This window comes from Bombina bombina, chromosome 4 (genome assembly GCF_027579735.1).
Source record: "Bombina bombina isolate aBomBom1 chromosome 4, aBomBom1.pri, whole genome shotgun sequence".
In the NCBI taxonomy this organism is placed as follows: Eukaryota; Metazoa; Chordata; class Amphibia; order Anura; family Bombinatoridae; genus Bombina; species Bombina bombina.
The window spans coordinates 227,931,559-227,953,590 of NC_069502.1; the positions used below are offsets into that span (position 1 = coordinate 227,931,559).

At 41.0% G+C, this 22,032-nt stretch overlaps 1 protein-coding gene across 5 annotated transcripts in view; it reads left to right on the forward strand.

Annotated features, from left to right (window-relative positions):
• The window catches only part of PAK2 (p21 (RAC1) activated kinase 2), a 505,361-nt gene that overhangs the window by 451,011 nt on the left and 32,318 nt on the right, over positions 1-22,032 (forward strand). For all 5 annotated transcript variants that reach the window (XM_053709811.1, XM_053709810.1, XM_053709809.1 and 2 more), the window contains one exon: positions 6,091-6,228. In XM_053709811.1, the coding sequence (XP_053565786.1) occupies positions 6,091-6,228 (138 nt within the window). The remainder of the gene's footprint in view (positions 1-6,090; positions 6,229-22,032) is intronic.

Sequence of the window (22,032 nt, forward strand, 5' to 3'; positions counted from 1 at the left end):
ACCACTGATTAACATCAGAAAGGAATTACAAGAACATAACATGAAAGTAAAAAAGCATACATTTTTTTATATATTTTTTTAATTATTAGTAATTCTTCAAAGATAAACATTCTTCTAACTGCAAGACTACATACGATTTCAAGTCGCCTTCATATTTCATATTTTGCAAAGTTAATATCATAACGATTAATCCACTCATCTATTACATTCCATCATGGAAACAGCTCTGGTTTTCACATCTATATTAACACTAAAGGGAATAAATCCCCCTAGCTGTGTTTCAAACGCCCAATCAGAGGGTTAGGATCACTGACATAACATTAGCCCGGTTATGTTAAAACTATGATCACATCTCGGATTCCTAGGAATATCCCCCAAATTTATATTTTGGCGACTAAGTTCCATTGACATAACAAATAATCTGGTTATGTTATAACTACGGTCTTAGTTCCGACTCCCAGGAATATATCCCAAATGTGTATTTTGATGACTAGGTATCACCTAAATTAACTATTCCATTGACTCTGTGGCAGGGGCTCAAATCGTTAAACCCACAGTAAACGCAAACAGAAGAATTATCCCTGTAGCGCGTGGTAATATTGACAAATCTTCCCACAGACGCCCATTGTGACGTCACGACCAATCAGAAGGTCCAAATAACGGACCTAAAGAATCCGGCTAAATTAAACGATAGACTAATAAATATTTGACCTCTCACAAAATCAAATCTAATATAGTCCTCTCAGTGAAATATACAGGGAGTGCAGAATTATTAGGCAAGTTGTATTTTTGAGGATTAATTTTATTATTGAACAACAACCATGTTCTCAATTAATCCAAAAAACTCATTAATATCAAAGCTGAATATTCTTGGAAGTAGTTTTTAGTTTGTTTTTAGTTTTAGCTATTTTAGGGGGATATCTGTGTGTGCAGGTGACTATTACTGTGCATAATTATTAGGCAACTTAACAAAAAACAAATATATACCCATTTCAATTATTTATTTTTACCAGTGAAACCTATATAACATCTCAACATTCACAAATATACATTTCTGACATTCAAAAACAAAACAAAAACAAATCAGTGACCAATATAGCCACCTTTCTTTGCAAGGACAGATGGATTCTGTCAGTGTTTTGATCTGTTCACCATCAACATTGCGTGCAGCAGCAACCACAGCCTCCCAGACACTGTTCAGAGAGGTGTACTGTTTTCCCTCCTTGTAAATCTCACATTTGATGATGGACCACAGGTTCTCAATGGGGTTCAGATCAGGTGAACAAGGAGGCCATGTCATTAGATTTTCTTCTTTTATACCCTTTCTTGCCAGCCACGCTGTGGAGTACTTGGACGCGTGTGATGGAGCATTGTCCTGCATGAAAATCATGTTTTTCTTGAAGGATGCAGACTTCTTCCTGTACCACTGCTTGAAGAAGGTGTCTTCCAGAAACTGGCAGTAGGACTGGGAGTTGAGCTTGACTCCATCCTCAACCGGAAAAGGCCCCACAAGCTCATCTTTGATACCAGCCCAAACCAGTACTCCACCTCCACCTTGCTGGCGTCTGAGTCGGACTGGAGCTCTCTGCCTTTTACCAATCCAGCCACGGGCCCATCCATCTGGCCCATCAAGACTCACTCTCATTTCATCAGTCCATAAAACCTTAGAAAAATCAGTCTTGAGATATTTCTTGGCCCAGTCTTGACGTTTCAGCTTGTATGTCTTGTTCAGTGGTGGTCGTCTTTCAGCCTTTCTTACCTTGGCCATGTCTCTGAGTATTGCACACCTTGTGCTTTTGGGCACTCCAGTGATGTTGCAGCTCTGAAATATGGCCAAACTGGTGGCAAGTGGCATCTTGGCAGCTGCACGCTTGACTTTTCTCAGTTCATGGGCAGTTATTTTGCGCCTTGGTTTTTCCACACGCTTCTTGCGACCCTGTTGACTATTTTGAATGAAACGCTTGATTGTTCGATGATCACGCTTCAGAAGCTTTGCAATTTTAAGAGTGCTGCATCCCTCTGCAAGATATCTCACTATTTTTGACTTTTCTGAGCCTGTCAAGTCCTTCTTTTGACCCATTTTGCCAAAGGAAAGGAAGTTGCCTAATAATTATGCACACCTGATATAGGGTGTTGATGTCATTAGACCACACCCCTTCTCATTACAGAGATGCACATCACCTAATATGCTTAATTGGTAGTAGGCTTTCGAGCCTATACAGCTTGGAGTAAGACAACATGCATAAAGAGGATGATGTGGTCAAAATACTCATTTGCCTAATAATTCTGCACTCACTGTAGAGACAAAATAGATAGTGGTTGGAACGATTATAAGTTCCTCAATACCAGACCGGAAGTGACGTCACAACAAACGGAGTAGCAATACAATGATGACTAACGGGCAGGATTTTTTATTAACATAAAAATAAATATTTATCTCTGACACCTATATATACTATGATGAATGGTTAGCATTCTTCATCAGTATTCATGATTTTATGGTTTTTATCCGAACCCATGAAACCGGAAGTACATTAAAGCAATACTTCCGGTTCTTAAGCTTTAAAAGGCAACCTATCCTACCAAATAACAGTCTTGATAAAGGCCTATTACGGACCGAAACGCGTTGACTGGATGGTAAGCCTATTTTCTTTATTTCCAAAATTGTGGAAACGTTATTGTGCAATGCTGTCGTTTCTTAATTTTTTTCTAGGTCACTATTGGATTTTTATAACCTGATTTTTGTCACACTCTGAACACTCCGGGAATCCCAGAGCTACAGAACTTTGTGCCACAACCTGTGCTACATTAGCTTTTTTCTGAGACACTATTTTTTCACATCCTTTTTCTTTAATTTTTTACACCCCAGGATATGCGATTTTCGTTTGTTTTTCTATTGTTTTTATCACTTGGGACTACTCCCTATCACTAGGAACTTTCTCAACCTTATTATGACTTGGAAGACTTTTAATTTTCTCATTTTTGATTCAGCCATTTTTTATTATTTTTTATTATTATTTTTTATTATTATTTTTTATTATTATTTTTTATTATTATTTTTTATTATTATTTTTTATTATTATTTTTTATTATTATTTTTTATTCTATACGCCGCACTCAATTTTTCTTATCACCTTTTTTGATTCTACACGCCGTGCTCACTTCTACCACATTTAGGTCTACAGACTTTTTGAGGAACTGTGCGAACTGTCCTTTTTAATTACAGGGAGTTTTTTTTATTACAGGGAGTCCTCTACACCTGTTTTCATTTCTCACGCACTTGTATTCACATTGCTATCACCATTGTTTACTGTACCCCGCCATAGGTCTGAATACCTTCGTTGTCAATCACTAGTCACCTCCTATGCAATTTCGGAAGTTGTCTATATGTTTTTAACCACATTGTTGTAACTATTTTATTATATTTTTATGTGCATTTTTTAATTTGTATTTTCATGGATCCATGATTATTTAATTTTTTATACAATTGGATTAATTTGTGAATCACTTGTATTTTACTGTTGTAATAAACATCTCAGGTTTTAACCTCTAGCATATTACCTGCCCATCACCATTGCTCTCCCCTTGCCTCCGTTAAGTTAGGCACCTGGGGGACCACACACTTATACACCTCAAACATTTCCTTGGTGGTAACTAGGTACCACCACCCTTAGGCATATAGGGACATAGTTGGCGCGGGACCAATAGCTTTTTTTTTTTTTTTTTTTTTTCTTTCCTTTTTTTTTGTTTCACGATTGACAGTGTCAGGTACCTCGTGGGCTGCAAGGCTGCCTTGATTTCAAAGAATAAAGAGCGGAGCAGTCACACTGAAAGCGGCTGCTCCGTAGCAAGTAATAAGGCAAAAATTAATAAGCCAATATATTGTAAAACATTTGCTAAAAGGAAAATACAGTAAAACAATATGAAAGATAATACAAACAAATATGGATAACTAAATAGAATAAACTAGTTAAATAAATACTTAGAAAATAAAGCTAAAACAGTTTTATATATATAGAATAATAATACTTCAAAAGAAATACGTGACCTGCTGTCTTGGTAGCAGCAAAGAAAAGAGGAAGGACTTAGATTGTTCTTGACTCTTTATTGCTATGCTGTATCCTGATTGGTTATACACTGTTGCTATGTTTATTATTTTCTTTCTTTCAGTTTTCTTTGCTGCTGTTTTGGTTTCAGTAAAGAATTATGCAAAATATGAAGCCTCCTGTCTTGACATAAAATTAGGTAACTACAACCTCAGATGAACAACAACACATGACATATTACACAGTGTCATGATATATTTAACAAAAATAAAGCCAAAATGGAGAAGCCATGTGTGAAAAAACTAAGTGCACCCTTACTGCTTCCATAGGAATTAAGAGGCTACGTAGCAGCCAGGTGCTGCTAATTTAAATGCCCTTGATTAATTGATCATCAGCAAGTGTGAACACCTCTATAAAAGCAGAAGTTTTAGCAGTTTGCTGATCTGGAGCATTTAGGTGTGAGTTAACACAATGCCGAGGAGGAAAGGCATCACCAATGATCTTAAAGCAATTGTTGCTGCCCATCAACCTGGGATGGATTATAAAGTCATTCCAAACAGTGAGAGATTATTCACAAGTGGAAAACATTCAAGACAATTGCCAATCTTCCCAAGAATGGACATTCCAGCAAATTCACCCCAAAGTCAGACCATGCAATGCTCAGAGAAATTTCAACAAAAAACAAGTTACATCTCAGACTCTACAGGCCTCAGCATGTTAAAGTTCATGACGGTACAATTAGAAAAAGACTGAACAACTATGGTTTGTATGAAGGGTTGCCAGTAGAAAGCCTCTTCTCTCTAAAATGAACATTGCAGCATGGCTTAGGTTTGCAAAGTTGCATCTGAACAAACCACAAGACTTCTGGAACAATGTCCTTTGGACAGACAAGACCAAACTGGAGATGCTTGGTTTTCGCCAAACGTTGTGCTGTGCATTTTGGCCAAACACATAAGCACAAACTCCTCATACCAACTGTCAAGCACAGTGGTGGAGGGGTGATGATTTGATCTCTTGTGGAAAGTGTTAAGTTCTCTCTATCCTGCATGGCTGGGAAGGGAGATTCCTTGTTATGTTAAGTTCTCAGTGCATCAGGCATGTAGGATGTTAACTCTCTGGTCGTCTGTAGTTACAGTTCAGGCATCTTTTAAACTGTGAACTGTACTTAGAGGGTATTTTATAGAGAATTGAGAGAAGTTCTGACAATTTCTCCTTAAAAACATTGTTTGGTTTTAAATAGTTGACTCCAGTTTTTATAAAGATTGCTTAAGAAAATGAATTCAGACTACAAGTCTATGACCATATATGTCAGATTTAATGTTAGCATACTACGATTTGTATTACAAACTAAAATACAGGTAGCCCTCAGTTTACGCCGGGGTTAGGTTCCAGAAGGAATGGTTGTAAATCTAAACCGTTGTAAATTGAAACCCAGTTTATAATGTAAGTCAATGGGAAGTGAGGGAGATAGGTTCCAGGCCCCTCTCAAAATTGTCATAAGTAACACCTAATACATTATTTTTAAAGCTTTGAAATGAAGACTTTAAATGCTAAAAAGCATTATAAACCTAATAAAATAATCACACAACACAGAATATATAATTAAACTAAGTTAAATAAACAAAAACATTTGCTAAAAAGCATTATAAGCCTAATAAAATAATCACACAACACAGACTTCACTTGCATTTTTCTGCAAACAGTTCTTTCTATGCATTCCAATCTGGACTGATTTATAGACAGGAAGATCTTGTTCCTTTGAAATCTGCTCAATAGCTCAGGTCTGGTTAAACTGATTAATTTCAGCTTGCTTGGCTTTGCTGCAACACAAGCAGACAGCTCCACCTACTGGCTATTTTAATAAATTCACTGCTTCTCAATGCTTTTCAATAGCAGTCACATGACTGGAAAAAAAGGTTGTTATTCTGAAACGGTGTAAATTGAACTGTTGTAAAATGAGGGCCACCTGTATTTTACTTTGGTAGTGTGTTTATATATGTTTCTCAAACTAGGGTATGGTTATCTATATTTGTTTTCTTTATAGGCTCTATATTTGATTGCTACAAATGGCACACCAGAACTTCAGAGTCCAGAAAAACTATCCCCAATCTTCCGAGATTTTCTGAACCGTTCTCTGGAGATGGATGTAGAAAAAAGAGGATCAGCCAGAGAGCTGCTACAGGTAAGTAGAAAATTTGAGAAAACAGAAATTCACATCCAATGCATTGCAGCCATATTGGGTAGACTTGCAACTTTTTGTGTCAAGGGGAGAAAAAGCTTGGTTGCAAAAAATTGTTATGCAAAAGGTCATTAATTGGTGTATGACGTGTGCTCAATAATATTGTCTTAACTTATGTTTACTTAAAGGGGCAGTAACATATTTGTTTCCTTAATTGTGCAGTAGGTGCCCAATTAATAACCACAATGAGACCAGAAAGTTCCCTGTCCATTAAGTTGATATCTTTCCTGCCTGGCACTGCATTTTTAACAACCCGTTCAATAACGGCAATTTAAAAAAAAAAAATCCTAAAATAATTGGCGCAAAGGAAAAATAAACCTCACCCTTTGTAACGTAGAGATAAAGAGGAAAAATTCCATAACCCTCAAAATGTATTTGCAAAGCTTTTATCAACAAGAATACAGATTTTTCATGGCTATAGATGAGGAAAGAGCATCACTGATGTCAGTAGCAGTAGTGGTGCTCTACATGAAAAGAAGCAAACCCTAACATTGTTTGCATAGATCTGCTTGTTTTACCTATGTGTTTAACTCCTTTGCAGGTTTTAAACACAGCATTTTTATTGCACTATTGCTTGCACATGGCTAACACACCAGTGCAATTTTATTTTTGCACTTTTATGTCTCATTAACTATAATTACTGAAACTGTATAAAAATGTAATAGAAATGCATTGAATGCTGAAAAGTTGATATTTGAAAATTTTAAATTATTTTAACGTTTGTTGGAGGTGGGGCTAGTGACATCATAAATTACTTAATGGTTCATATTTTTCTTTGTTTCACAGCATTCTGTGCCTTTATATACTCACTAGCTTTATATGTTGAATGTGGTTCCTTGTAATTTGGCATGGGTATTGTAACATTTTAGGTGGGTGATTTTGTGCATCATCTCAGCCATTGAGTCAAAGAAGATACTTTCTTTCATAAGGTGGTGAGAGTCCATGAGCCTTGACATTTGGGATTAAACTCAATGAGGAGAGGCAAAAAGTTATACACAAAAAAGATCACCTACGTTTGATACTATATGAGCAACCATTTTCCTTAAATCCTAGAGAAGAACAGTGATTTCCTCTGTCACAGATATAACACAAACAGAAAAATAGGTTGAGGGTGCACTCCCCAGGGAGATATAATGGGAACTGAATGGAAGGAAACAAAATTAGGGAATATAAGAGCAAATTAAGAATTTATTGCAATATAGTTCTAAAAAAAATCGCATACAGGCTAAGAACTATATATAAAAAATTAACACACATCCAAAAGCTTTAAAAAGTGCAAAGCATAGAAAATGAAGGCCAAAAAAATGTCCTGAACAAATACTAAATAGTAAACAAGCCCCAGACATCCACCCAAGAGCTTTTTAAAATAGCAAAATATCCATACTAGGCTCCATATTTAAAAAACACTGTTTAAAGGAACAAGTTGGCCCTTTATAATCAGTCTGTTTGCAATGTAGGAATAATATCCGCTACAAATAGTAAGCCAAAAGTAAGTTACTTCTGCATCCTCCAGTAATGATGATTGCTGTGAGAATGTTCTCCCCACCTTTCACCTGTCCTTGGAGCTTTTCCAGATCCCGTGGCATTTTGTATCTATTAACTGGTATTCCAAAATTTGTCCCAGGGGTGTCCATTTCCTGTTACCAAGACACACTCAGTATGGAGTTACCCAACCTACAAAGAGCTTTAATCCCTCCCACCTCCTGGTTCCCTTCAGTCTTTTTCCTTTACGAGAGAACAGGTGAAATGGTGTAATGCTGATATATCTTTATGTAAAAGGGTTGCTCAAACTGCTGAGGCCCATTATCCTCTCAAGTGACCAAGAATAGGACAGAGGAGTGTAGAGGAGTACCATATGCAGTGAGAGTAATTCTACTGTGGGAGCTTTTCACTAATGTGTCACTGGGACTGGTACTTCAAGCTCCTCCTGTTAGTCCTCCTATCTAACTAGGATGCCCTACACTTCCGCACGCTTCTCAGCAGGTACAATTTATTTAGAGCATCAGTGCCAGGGGATACTCCTCATATGGAGCACATACTGGACATGTAACTGTTAGAGGTTAAGAGTAATTGCTCTGTGGGGATTTATTTCTAAAACAAACCGAGACACAGCGTATCTTAGCATGCCTGTCATTTCTTCTTAAAAGGGAAGAGTCCACAGCTGCATTCATTACTTTTGGGAAATACAGAAACTGGCCACCAGGAGGAGGCAAAGACACCCCAGCCAAAGGCTTAAATACCTCCCCCACTTCCCTCATCCCTCAGTCATTCTTTGCCTTTCGTCACAGGAGGTTGGTAGAGAAGTGTCGAGAGAGTCTCTAATGGAGGGTAGTACTCTTCGCAATGGGACTGGAGTTTTAAGTAATCCTGTCAGCCTCTCAGTGAGAGCATGGATGAAAGTTAGAGTCCGGAGATGCAGGAAGAATTTTCCTGCAAACCCATCCCGACTCACATTAACAGCTTTTTTCACAAACATAGCAAGAAAGTGGATTCCCCAAATTGAGGGGTTTCCAAAAGTCTAGGCTTAATCAGCACAACCATTAATAATAAAAACTCAAGAAACATAAGTGTCAAAAAGTAAAAAATATCCTTTAATAAATCGCATAATTCACAAACATACCACATTCATGCATGGGATCCCAGTAATGAAAAAGTCAATGGACTGAGAGCAAACTTCTGGTGCACCAGGGTGAACTGGATATGTATGTTAACCAGTGGTATTAAATATTTGTAATCCACAAAGTTCCCAAAGTGCCGCTCTGCTGAACTAGCCAGACCAAACCCTCGACCCAAAACAGTGATCAAATCACCTTCAAAGCATACTTTTTCAAGCCGTGCATATATATGTTATTCACAGGTGCATGAGCTGTCATATCCTTCTTGACCACATTTGGTAAACAGTACTACCTGTGTTCGTAGTGCCGATGGCGGAATCTTCAATGCTTACATGGAGCGCGATCTTACAGGGCAGGTCGGGGCTAGTCGGGATCCAATGCTGCGGTAACGAAAAGAGGCTGCAAAGCACCGACGAGTCTGGACGCTCGTTTCACTACTTCACATAGTGCAGCGTGGAGCTTCTTCCGGGTGCTGACATCACCTAAATTAGAGTATCCTTTTATTGGTGTATAGTATTTGCCGGTCGTTCATTGATTCGTTGCCATACTTGTCAATCATGCTTTAGTTATTTTCAAAGTAGCAAGATTTGAATCGATAAGTGTAGCATTTCAAAACGTAATGTTTATTACAAATACTTTGTGTCCAACTTCAGCATTCATTACGTGAAGTATACCCGACTTAATACCATAAAGGAAATAAACAAGCAAAACATTCATACAGCCATTCACAATATGCACAAACAACCATAATTAAAAACAAAACATTAATCTTTATTTATTTATTTAATTTAGTAAATGTTTCTTTTAATTCCAATTACTTTTAAATCTTGCACTATTTTTATTATATATAATATATAACTATGTGCGTGAATATATACAATTTTTACTAACCACGAAAGGAGAGCTATCCTCAATTTACCTTGAAGATTCCGCCGTCGGCACTACGAACACAGGTAGTACTGTTTACCAAATGTGGTCAAGAAGGATATGACAGCTCATGCACCTGTGAATAACATATATATGCACAGCTTGAAAAAGTATGCTTTGAAGGTGATTTGATCACTGTTTTGGGTCGAGGGTTTGGTCTGGCTAGTTCAGCAGAGCGGCACTTTGGGAACTTTGTGGATTACAAATATTTAATACCACTGGTTAACATACATATCCAGTTCACCCTGGTGCACCAGAAGTTTGCTCTCAGTCCATTGACTTTTTCATTACTGGGATCCCATGCATGAATGTGGTATGTTTGTGAATTGTGTGATTTATTAAAGGATATTTTTTACTTTTTGGCACTTATGTTTCTTGAGTTTTTATTATTAACGGTTGTGCCGATTAAGCCTAGACTTTTGGAAACCCCTCAATTTGGGGAATCCACTTTCTTGCTATGTTTGTGAAAATATAATTCTCTAGGTAGCACCTGTTTCTTTTACAATAAGTATCTGAGTGCAGCTGTCCTGTTCTGTTTTGTTCACATTAACAGCTCCTTGGTAATCAGCGTTGACAAGTTTCGATGCCTACCTTTCTTCACTCAAGTCTGTGTCGGAAGCAAGGCTACTATCTGTCACACTTTAAGGGCTGTGTTCCTGTTCCACGGCGTAGATTCCGGTAAGATCATTTCATTTTATTTCGATATTTGAATGTTATGTTTACGAAACAAGGTAGGGTCCCAGTGGGACTCCTTTTTTTTTTTTTTAATAAGTAATCATGGGTTAATATCTCCTGAGGGGGTTATTCAACAGGGGGGACTTTTAATCATGTTTGTTATATGGCTCTATCTGCACAGTTAGGCTCAGGACCTTCACGGAATAGAACGGCCTTCTTTTAATGACGCAATCTTCCCAGATTGCTCTCCCTTTTCGTCACTGGCACGGTGCACCTCGTGACGGGTGCGGTTACGTTGTTTTTCACTACTGTATGCTGACTGTGTTCGACCAAGAGAGTCTTGCTCGTGGGTTGTCTGGTTCACAGGATGTGGTGAGTGCCCCAGCCATTGGGGGTGTTAAAGGGTGCCAGTTTTTTGCTATTGAGGCCATTGATGGCAGGCCCCTTCAGCCCGCACTCGTTACTCACGAAACTGCTCCGTTGTCCATGGCTGTTGGGGCTCTCCATTTTGAAACCCTCCAGTTCCAGGTGATAAACTCTCCGCATTGTCCGGTTTCTCTGGGTTATCCCTGGCTCCAAAACCACAATCCCAGTCTCAACTGGCGCAGGTCTGAAATTTTGTCGTGGTCCCAGCAATGTATTTCCACTTGTCTTCGGAAACCAGTTAAAGTCTTGTGCACTTCTTCGGTATCTCAATTGCCAGAAGAGTACCGAGAGTTTCTAGACTTTTTGACGAGTTGCGTGCCGGTACGTTGCCTCCTCACCGGTCTTACGATTGTGCCATAGACCTGCAACCCGGAGCCATTCCTCCTCGGGGGCGGGTGTACCCTCTGTCTGTTGCAGAGAATTGTGCTATGGAGGAGTGTGTTGCCGATGCTCTGTCGTGAGGGATCATCCGCAAATCCTGCTCTCCTGCAGGGGCTGGCTGCTTCTTTGTGAAGAAAAAGGGTGGCGAGTTAAGCCCATGCATCGATTATAGGGGTCTTAATCGTCTTACCATTAAGAATGCTTACCCTATTCCGCTCATTACGGAACTCTTTGACCGCCTCAAGGGAGCTACGGTCTTTACTAAACTTGATTTGAGAGGAGCGTACAATCTCGTTAGGATTAAGGAGGGCCACAAATGGAAAACAGCATTTAACACCAGGAGCGGGCATTATGAGTATCTTGTTATGCCCTTTGGCCTATGTAATGTTCCTGCTGTTTTTCTGGAATTTATTAATGATGTCCTACGAGGTATGTTGTGGTGTACTTAGACGACATCCTCATACACTCACCCACACTTGAGGCTCATCATTCTGATGTTACACGGGTTCTTCAGAGACTACGTGAGAACGGCCTTTTTTGTAAACTCGAGAAATGTGAGTTCCATCAGACTCAAGTAACCTTCCTAGGTTATGTTATCTCTGTTGCAGGGTTCTCCATGGATCCTGACAAGTAATCTGCAGTTCTGCAGTGGCCTCGCCCCAATACTATAGGAAGTTTATTAAAAACTTTTCTTCCTTGGTCAAACCTATCACAGACATGACCCGTAAAGAGAATGAACCACTCCATTGGTCACCTACTGCCATTAAGGCCTTTGATAGTCTTAAGACTGCCTTTGCTGCTGCTCCAGTTCTGGCTCATCCTAACCCTGTCCTGCCTTTCGTTCTTGAGGTCGATGCATCTGAGACTGGAGTAGGTGCCCTCTTGTCTCAACGTCCTACGCCTGACGTTTCCTTGCATCCGTGTGGTTTCTTCTCTAAGAAATTGTCTCCAGCGGAGTGCAATTATGAAATTGGTGACAGGGAATTACTGGCCATAATTTTGGCACTCAAGGAATGAAGGCATCTTCTCGAGGGTACTAGCGTGCCAGTGCTCATTCTTACTGACCACAAGAATTTAACTTATCTATCTGATGCAAAACGTTTGTCGCCCCGACAGACCAGATGGGCGCTCTTTTTGTCTCGGTTTAATTATGTGGTTTCCTACCTGCCTGGTAGTAAGAATGTTAGGGCTGATGCCCTCTCTCGACAATTTTCGCCTCTGTCCAAGGAGGAGTCTGTACCTACTCCTGTTATACCTCCTGACCATATTTTGGCTACCATACGTACTAATTTGACTTCTCCCTTGGGGGAGGAGATCCTGGCTGCACAAACCAATTATTATTATTATCAGGTATTTGTAGAGCGCCAACAGATTCCGCAGCGCTCACCTCCTTAGAAACCTAGTGGTAAGTGTTTTGTTCCTGAGAATCTTCGAACTGAACTTTTGCACACTTACCACTATCCTAAAGCCGCAGGTCACCCAGGCAAGAACCAAATGATTTGGTCTGTCACTCGACAATTCTGATGGCCAGGTCTTCGTTCTGATGTTGCTGTGTATGTTGCCTCCTGCTCAGTTTGTGCACAGAATAAGACTCCTCAACATCTTCCTGTGGGTCTTTTTCAACCTATTGCTAATGGTGAGCGTCCTTGGACACATCTTTCCATGGACTTCATTGTCAAGCTCCCTGTTTCCAATGGCAATACTGTTATCCTTATGGTGGTTGACCGTTTTTCTAAAATGTCACATTGCATTCCCTTGCTTGCTTCAATTTTTGCCCAGGAGGACATTCGTTTACATGGGTTACCCAAGGAGATAGTGTCGGACCGGGTAGCCAGTTTGTCTCCAGATTTTGGCGTTCCTTTTGTGCTCAAATGGGGATCCAGCTTTCCTTCTCCTCAGCATATCAACCTCAATCCAATGGGGCTGCGGAATGGTCTAATCAAGCTCTGGAACAGTTCCTCCGTTGCTATGTCTCAGATCACCACAATAATTGGTCTGAACTCTTACCTTGGGCAGAGTTTGCTCGTAATAGTGCTATTAATGCTTCCTCCAAGTTATCCCCGTTCATGGCGAATTATGGGTTTCAACCATCCTTGTTGCCCGATTCATTCATGTCTCAGGGTATTCTGGCTTTGGAGGAGCATCTCCGGCAACTCCGTTCCATGTGGGTACAGATTCAGGATTGCCTTCAGCGTTCTATGCAGCGCCAAAAGTTCCAGGCTGACCGTAGGCATCTGCCCGCACCTTCCTACCAGGTTGGTGAGAGAGTTTGGCTGTCCTCCCGCAACTTGAACCTTCGTGTGCCTTCCAATAAATTGGCTCCCCGTTATGTTGGTCCTTTTCGAAATACTCGGGTTAATCCTGTGGCCTACTCTCTTGACCTTCCTCCTGCTATGCGCATCTCCAATGTTTTTCATGTCTCCCTCTTGACACCATTGGTTTGTAATCGGTTTACCACTGTGTTGCCTCGTCCCCGTCCTATCTTTGTTGACAACCATGAGGAGTATGAGGTCAGCAGCATTATTGACTCTCGTATGTCCAGGGGCCGTGTACAGTATTTGGTTCACTGGAGGGGCTACGGTCCGGAGGAGCGTTTTTGGGTTCCCTCCTCTGATGTTCATGCTCCTGCCCTCCTCCGTGCCTTCCATGCCCGTTTCCCCAATAAGCCTTTTGTCCTACCGTGGGGGAGGGGTCTTTGAGGGGAGGGTACTGTCAGGGTTTTTTCCCTGTTTGTTTGCCATGTGCTGCTGGCAGCCATTTTACTCACCTCTCTTGCTGACTATGGTGCATTGTGGGGGATGCTGCTCATTTCCTGCACTTCCTTTTATGGCCAGACTGGTGTGCATCATCCGTGTGAGACAGGATGCAGTCTCAGAATTGTGATGTCATCACTTATTTAAAGGGCCTCTGTTCAGTATGCTTTGCCTTTGCGTTGTCTCAGACCTGTTTGTGAGAGTTCCTGTATATTTCCTGGCTGCCTGACGTCCTTCCTGATCCCTGGCTTGTTCCTGACTCTGCTGTTTTCCTTGTTCCTGATTCCAGCTCGTCTGACTATTCGCTTTGGCTCCTGACTCGGCTTGTCTGACTACCAGCTCTGGTTTTGACTCCTGGCTTATTTGACTTGTGGACTTTTTATAATTTTTTGCTATTAATAAAGGTGTGATTATTTTTGCACTTCTCGTCTCAGTCTGATTCCTGGCATCCTGACATGGGGGAATGGTCTCTTCACCCCGAAGTGTTTGCAGAGATTTGTCACAGATGGGGAACGCCGGAGATAGATCTCATGGCATCCAGACTCAATTGCAAACTACCTCGATACGGGTCGTGGTCCAGGGATCCCAAAGCAGAGGTGATAGATGCCTTAGTGGTTCCTTGGGTATTAAGCCTAGCTTACATTTTTCCTCCGTTACCACTTCTACCTCGCATAGTGGCATGCATCAAACAGGAGCGGGCCTCAGCCATTCTGATTGCTCCTTCATGGCCGTGGAGGGCGGGGTTTGCGGATCTGGTGGGGATGTCATCCTCTCCGCTGGGGAGGTTACCTTGTCGCAGGGCCCTGCTGTCACAGCATCAAAATCTAGATTCTCTGAGGCTGACTGCGTGGAGATTGAATGCCTAGTCAGCCAAGAGAGGCTTTTCTGAAAGTGTGATTGATACTCTAATTCAGGCAAGGAAGCCAGTCACTCGTTGCATCTACCTGTACCTCTACTTGTCTTGGTGTGAGAAGCATGGATATCCTTGGCATAAGGTGAAGATATCCAGGATTCTGTCCTTTCTCCAGGATGGCTTGGAGAAGGGTATTCCCGCTAGTTCCTTAAAGGGACAGATTTCGGCATTATCAGTCTTGTTGCATAGGAGACTCTCTGAGCTCCCTGACATCCAATCTTTTGTTCGGGCTCTGTCTAGAATCAGACCTGTCTTTAGGCAGTCGGCTCCGCCTTGGAGCTTAAACTTAGTCCTTAAGGTTTTGCAGAGGGTTCCGTTTGAACCTATGCATTCCATAGACATTAAGTTTCTTTCCTGGTAGGTTCTCTTCCTGTTGGCTATTGCATCGGCACGCAGAGTATCTGAGCTAGCTGCCTTGCAATGTGACCCTCCTTATCTGGTGTTTCATGCGGATAAGGCTGTACTGTGCACTGGGTTGGGGTTTCTCCCCAAGGTGGTGTCTAACCGTAATATCAATCAGGAAATAATTGTTCCTTCTTTGTGTCCTAACCCTTCTTCAAAGGAGAGGTTTCTTCATAACCTGGATGTGGTTCGTGCCTTTAAGTTTTATCTTCAGGCTACCAAGGATTTCAGACAGTCTACATCTCTTTTTGTGGTGTATTCTGTGAAGCGCAAGGGGCAAAGGGCCTCTGCTACTTCTTTGTCTTTTTGGTTGAGGAGTAAGATTTGCTTGGCTTATGAGACAGCGGGACATAAGCCTCCTCAGAGGATCACGGCTCATTCAACTAGAGCTGTCACTTCGTCTTGGGCCTTCAAGAATGAGGCCTCTATGGAGCAAATTTGTAAGGCGGCTACCTGGTCCTCCTTACACACTTTTACAAAGTTTTACTAGTTTGACGTTTTTGCTTCTGCAGAAGCTGTTTTTGGGAGAGAGGTTTTGCAGGCTGTGGTGCCCTCTGATTAGGGTCTGCCTTTTTGCCCACCCGGTTTCATTCAGTGTCCTCTAGAGCTTGGGTATATGTTCCCAACAGTAATGAATGAAGCCGTGGACTCTCCTCCCCTTTAGATGGAAAATATAAATTATGCTTTCCTGATAATTTCATTATCAGGTAAGCATAATTTGTTTCTTAGTTTAAAACCAAACCTAGGTAGGCTCATATGATAATTTGGAAGCCCTTGAAGGCCGCCTCTTATCACATGCTTTTTTATTTACTTTTCAAAACAGGGTAGTGCTAGTTCATGTGAGCCATATAGATAACATTGTGATCATTACCGTGGCTTGTGGCAGACACTGCATTAATTGGCTAAAATGCCAAAGTCAAAAGGTAATAAATAAAATGTCATGTGATTTGGGGGCTGTCGGAAGATGCTTAGGGGCATATTTATCAATGTGTGAGTGGGCATGGAACGAAGTCGGCATTTATCATTGCACAAGCAGTTCTTGTGAACTGCTGGTGCAATGCCGCCCCCTGCAGATTTGCAGCTAATCGGCCGCTAGCAGGGGGTGTCAATCAACCCGATCGTATTCGATCAGGTTGATTTCTGTCCGCGGCCTCAGAGCAGGCGGACAAGTTATGGAGCAGCAGTCTTTAGACCTCTGCTTCATAACTTCTGTTTCCGGAGAGCCTTCATGGAGCTTGATGAATATGCCCCTTAGATGCAAGGTAATCACAGAGGTAAAAAGTATATTCATATAACAGTATTGGTTATTCAAAACTGTGGAATGGGTAATAAAGGGATTTAAACAATACAAATTCTGGTGTAGACTGTCCCTTTAAGTTCAAAAACATGTTTTCAGTTTGTTAATCTTTCTGAACTTTGGGAATCCATCCGAAAAATCTCTACTCTGGCAAAAGAACTGAAATTCTGTTGGAGGAAAGTACATCTTTTAAAAAGTCCATGGATAGGAAGTTTGAGGCGGGTTTTTTGTTAAATCCATCTGTTAGCATTGCTTTTGTAGAAGGGGCAGTTACACTGTGGTTTTCCTTGAAGATATTCAGAATCGCTTGAAATTGATCAAAATCGCGAGGCAAAGCAATTATGGATGTTAGCTTAAATGCTAGTAATGTAGCTTTAGCGGTGCTTGTTAGAAGAGCTGGTGTTGAGGAGTAGGCTTTTGCATCTTCTGTTTTCAAGGTAAGATTCTCTTTGGTCCAGGTTTAGACTTTATCATCACTACAGTAATGGGTGGTAAGGGAGCTTTCTTACCTCAGGACAAACATTCCAAGGGCATGTCTCGACCGGTAACTTTTTGTTTCTTTTGCCTTCGACCTCTTTGACTCAAAATTCCGACTCCCCCTAAGTCCTCCTGGAAGCCGGGAAATCTTTGGAAAAATTCCAAGGCGACAAAGAAATCCTCTTCTTTCTCTTCTACAACAGCATGAAGGTATGACTCCCACTCCAGAGTTCTCTCTGGTAGGCAGCAGGTTGAGCCTGTTTCTGCAGGCCTGGTTCAGATCTATTCAGGATCCCTGGGTATTAAAAACATGTCAGAGGTTCCTTATTTTGCATGTTTCCATGACAGAAATAATCAATTCATGACACAATAGATTTGAAGGAGGCATTTCTGCACTTCCCATTCACAGTGATCATCATAAATTCTTCAGGTTTGCTTTCAGATCAAACTTTACCATTTTGCTCTTCCATTCGGTCTGGCGACCGTTCCCAGAGCTCAAGGAATTTTTTGGTTGCTTCCTATTCGGATGCCATTTTGAGTAAAGCTCTGTCCTTGCATTTGACGTCTCTTCATACAGAAACAATGATTCATTTTTTTTTAAGAGATTATGTCTGGAACATCAATCTTCCAAAAATTTCTCATGATTTTATAACGCCAGAGTTACTTTTCTGGGGGTTGTCATAAACTGTTTGCATGCATCTCTCCCTGATGAAGAGTCGCAGAAAAAAAAATGCGACAGGCCTGTGGAGATCTTCAAACAACTGCTCTTCCGTTGCTCGCTGACTGCATGAAAGTTGAAGGTTTAATGGTAGCTGCTTCAGATGCCCTCCTTTTCACAAGGTTTCACTTTTGCCCAGTTTCAACTTTGTATACTAAGGCAGTGGAATGGAGGTTACACACATATCTCAATCAATTTGTCTGGATTACAAGGCCTGACAATCTCTTCGGTTACATAAGTTGGATGTAGTCAGAGCTTTGAAGTTTTATCTCCAAGCTACCATAGAATTAAAGCGTGGTCTTTATTTGTTGATTTTTCAGGACAGCGTAGAGATAAAAAGGCTACTTTGGTTACATTTGCTTCTTGGTTAAAGCAACTTATAGCTTACATGGAGGCAGGTAAAGCTCCCTCCACCTTCTGTCACGGCTCATTCAACTAGATCTGTATCTGCTTCTTGGGCTTTCAAAAATGAGGCTTACATTGAACAGCTTAGCAAAGCTGATACTTGGTCTAACTCTCCATACTTTTACAAAATGTTTTCATTTTTATGTTTTTGCCTCTTCGTAAGCTGCTTTTGGCAGGAAGGTTCTTCAGGCCACAGTTTCTGGTTTAAGATGTGCCGGCTCATCATTTGTCTGTCCAACCCACTTTTATTGTAACTTGGACTCCACAGCTTGCGTATTGGATCTCAAATGTCAAGGGTCATGGACTTTATTTTTACTAGATCCTGCATGGGACAGAATGCTACAGCAGTAACCTGTAATATGCAAACTCACTAACTTGAGTGTTCTCTGTGCACAGACCTTGCCTCTGCTTCTTTAATGGCAGCTTTTCCTGAAAAGCTCCAGCCCTCTAATTAATTGACATCAAAGTAGATTTAGCTATCAACAAATGATGCCAATAGAACAAAGCAAATGTGATAATAAAATAAAATTGGAAAGTTGTTTAATAAAAATTAAACTATGATGATTCAGATAGGGAATGCAATGTAAACTGTCACCTTAATACAGCCAAATTCAGTAGTCTCTGTGCTTGGTTATCATTCAAACTACTGTGTTCTTGCACACTTTATTTTTAATACTCCAGCATCCCTGCTACTCAGAAGACGACTTCTACAATATGCCTGCTGCTCTCAGTAAGTTTGTCTCACAGCCTCTCCAACACAAGCTTGCTACACTAATTGCAGCTGCTCACATCCAGATGATTACTCGGCCACAGAGGCTTGCTTCAACAATCTGCCTGCAGCTCTCAGCAAGTTTGTTTCACAGTCTCTCTGCAACACGACCAGCTTGTTACATACATACATACATACTGTCACAGAGGCCTGCTTTACAGTCATCCTGCTGCTGCATGGTTCACAGCCTCTCTGCTACACTGAAGCCTGCTTTGTGGTTTACAACCTTCTTGCTACATTGAAACTTACTCCACAGTCTACCTGTTGCTCACAGCCAGCTATTTAGTTTTTTATTTAGTCACCAACCATTGAGGCCTGCTCAGTTTGTCAAGTTGTTATTAACAAACATTTTAGAGAAATTGCCTAGTGCACTGACAGCTTGCTTCATTGCTATCTACAGACACTATTTCTTTCATGTAATTGGCAAGAGTCCATGAGCTAATGACGTATGGGATATACAATCCTACCAGGAGGGGCAAAGTTTCCCAAACCTCAAAATGCCTATAAATACACCCCTCACCACACCCACAATTCAGTTTTACAAACTTTGCCTCCTATGGAGGTGGTGAAGTAAGTTTGTGCTAAGATTTCTACGTTGATATGCGCTTCTTAGCATTTTGAAGCCCGATTCCTCTGAGTACAGTGAATGTCAGAGGGATGTGAAGGGAGTATCACCTATTGAATGCAATGGTTTTCCTCACGGGGATCTATTTCATAGGTTCTCTGTTATCAGTCGTAGAGATTCATCTCCTACCTCCCTTTTCAGATCGGCGATATACCCTCATATTCCATTACCTCTACTGATAACCGTTTCAGTACTGGTTTGGCTATCTGCTATATGTGGATGGGTGTCTTTTGGTAAGTATGTTTCTTTCATATAATTGGCAAGAGTCCATGAGCTAGTGACGTATGGGATATACAATCCTACCAGGAGGGGCAAAGTTTCCCAAACCTCAAAATGCCTATAAATACACCCCTTGCCACACCCACAATTCAGTTCCTGAGATTCTCTTTTCTAGACAAGCATTACCAATTTGTTGCTCTTCCTTTTAGCCTAGCGACAGCTCCAACGATCTTTTCAAAGGTTCTCGGTGCCCTACTCTCTATAATCAGAGAGCGGGGTATTGCAGTGTTTCCTTATTTGGACGATATCTTGGTACTTGCTCACTCTTTACATTCTGCAGAATTTCACACGAATCAACTAATGTTGTTTCTTCAAAGACATGGTTGGAGGATCAATTTACCAAAAAGTGCTTTGATTCCTCAGACAAGGGTAACCTTTTTAGGATTCCAAATAGATTCAGTATCCATGACTTTGTCTCTAACAGACAAGAGACGTCTGAAATTGGTTGCAGCCTGTCGGAACCTTCAGTCTCAATCATTCCCTTCAGTAGCTATGTGCATGGAGGTTTTAGGTCTCATGACTGCAGCATCGGACGCGATCCCCTTTGCTCGTTTTCACATGAGACCTCTTCAGCTTTGTATGCTGAACCAATGGTGCAGGGATTATACAAGGATATCACAATTAATATCCTTAGATCCCAATGTTCGACTATCTCTGACTTGGTGGTTAGATCACCATCGTATAGTTCAAGGGGCCCCTTTTGTTCGTCCAACCTGGACTGTGATCACAACAGGTGCAAATCTTTCAGGTTGGGGAGCTGTTTGGGGATCTCTGACAGCACAGGGGGTTTGGAAATCTCAAGAGGCGAGATTACCAATCAATATTTTTGAACTCAGTGCAATTCTCATAGCTTTTCAGTTTTGGCCTCTATTGAAGAGAGAGACATTATTTCTTTTCATACAGACAATGTCATTACTGTGGCGTATGTCAATCATCAGGGTGGGACTCACAGTCCTCAAGCTATGAAAGAAGTATCCCGGATACTTGTGTGGGCAGAATCCAGCTCCTGTCTAAATTCTGCGGTCCATATCCCAGGTATAGACAATTGGGAAGCGGATTATCTCAGTCGTCAAGCTTTACATCCTGGAGAGTGGTCTCTTCACCCAGATGTGTTTTTTCAAATTGTTCAGATGTGGGGGCTTCCAGAAATAGATCTGATGGCATCTCATCTAAACAAAAAACTTCCCAGGTACCTGTCCAGGTCCAGGGATCCTCAGGCGGAAGCAGTGGATGCATTGACACTTCCTTGGAGTTATCAACCTGCCTATATTTTTCCGCCTCTAGTTCTTCTTCCAAGAGTGATTTCCAAGATTATCATGGAGCAATCATTTGTACTGCTGGTAGCTCCAGCATGGGCTCACAGGTTTTGGTATGCGGATCTTGTTCGGATGTCCAGTTGCCAACCCTGTCCACTTCCACTAAGGCCAGACCTATCTCAAGGTCCATTTTTCCATCAGGATCTCAAATCATTAAATTTGAAGGTATGGAAATTGAATGCTTAGTGCTTAGTCACAGAGGTTTATCTGACTCAGTGATTAATACTTTTTTGCAGGCTCGTAAATCTGTTTCTAGAAAGATTTATTATTGAGTTTGGAAGACTTACATTTCATGGTGTTCTCATAAATTCTCTTGGGATTCTTTTAGAATTCCTAGAATTTTAGTTTCTTCAGGATGGTTTGGATAAGGGTTTGTCTGCGAGTTCCTTGAAAGGACAAATCTCTGCTCTTTCTATTTTATTCCACAGAAAAATTGCTAAACTCCCTGATATTCATTGTTTTGTACAGGCTTTGGTTCGTATCAAGCCTGTCATTAAATCAATTTCTCCTCCTTGGAGTCTTAATTTGGTTTTGAAGGCTTTACAGGCTCCTCCGTTTGAGCCTATGCATTCTTTGGACATTAAATTGCTTTCTTGGAAAGTGTTGTTTTGGCCATCTCTTCTGCTAGAAGAGTTTCTGAATTATCTGCTCTTTCTTGTAAGTCTCCTTTTCTGATTTTTCATCAGGATTTCAGGAAGACTTCTAGTCTATTTGTTATCTATTTGTTATCTTTTCTGGTTCTAGGAAAGGTCAGAAGGCTTCTGCCATT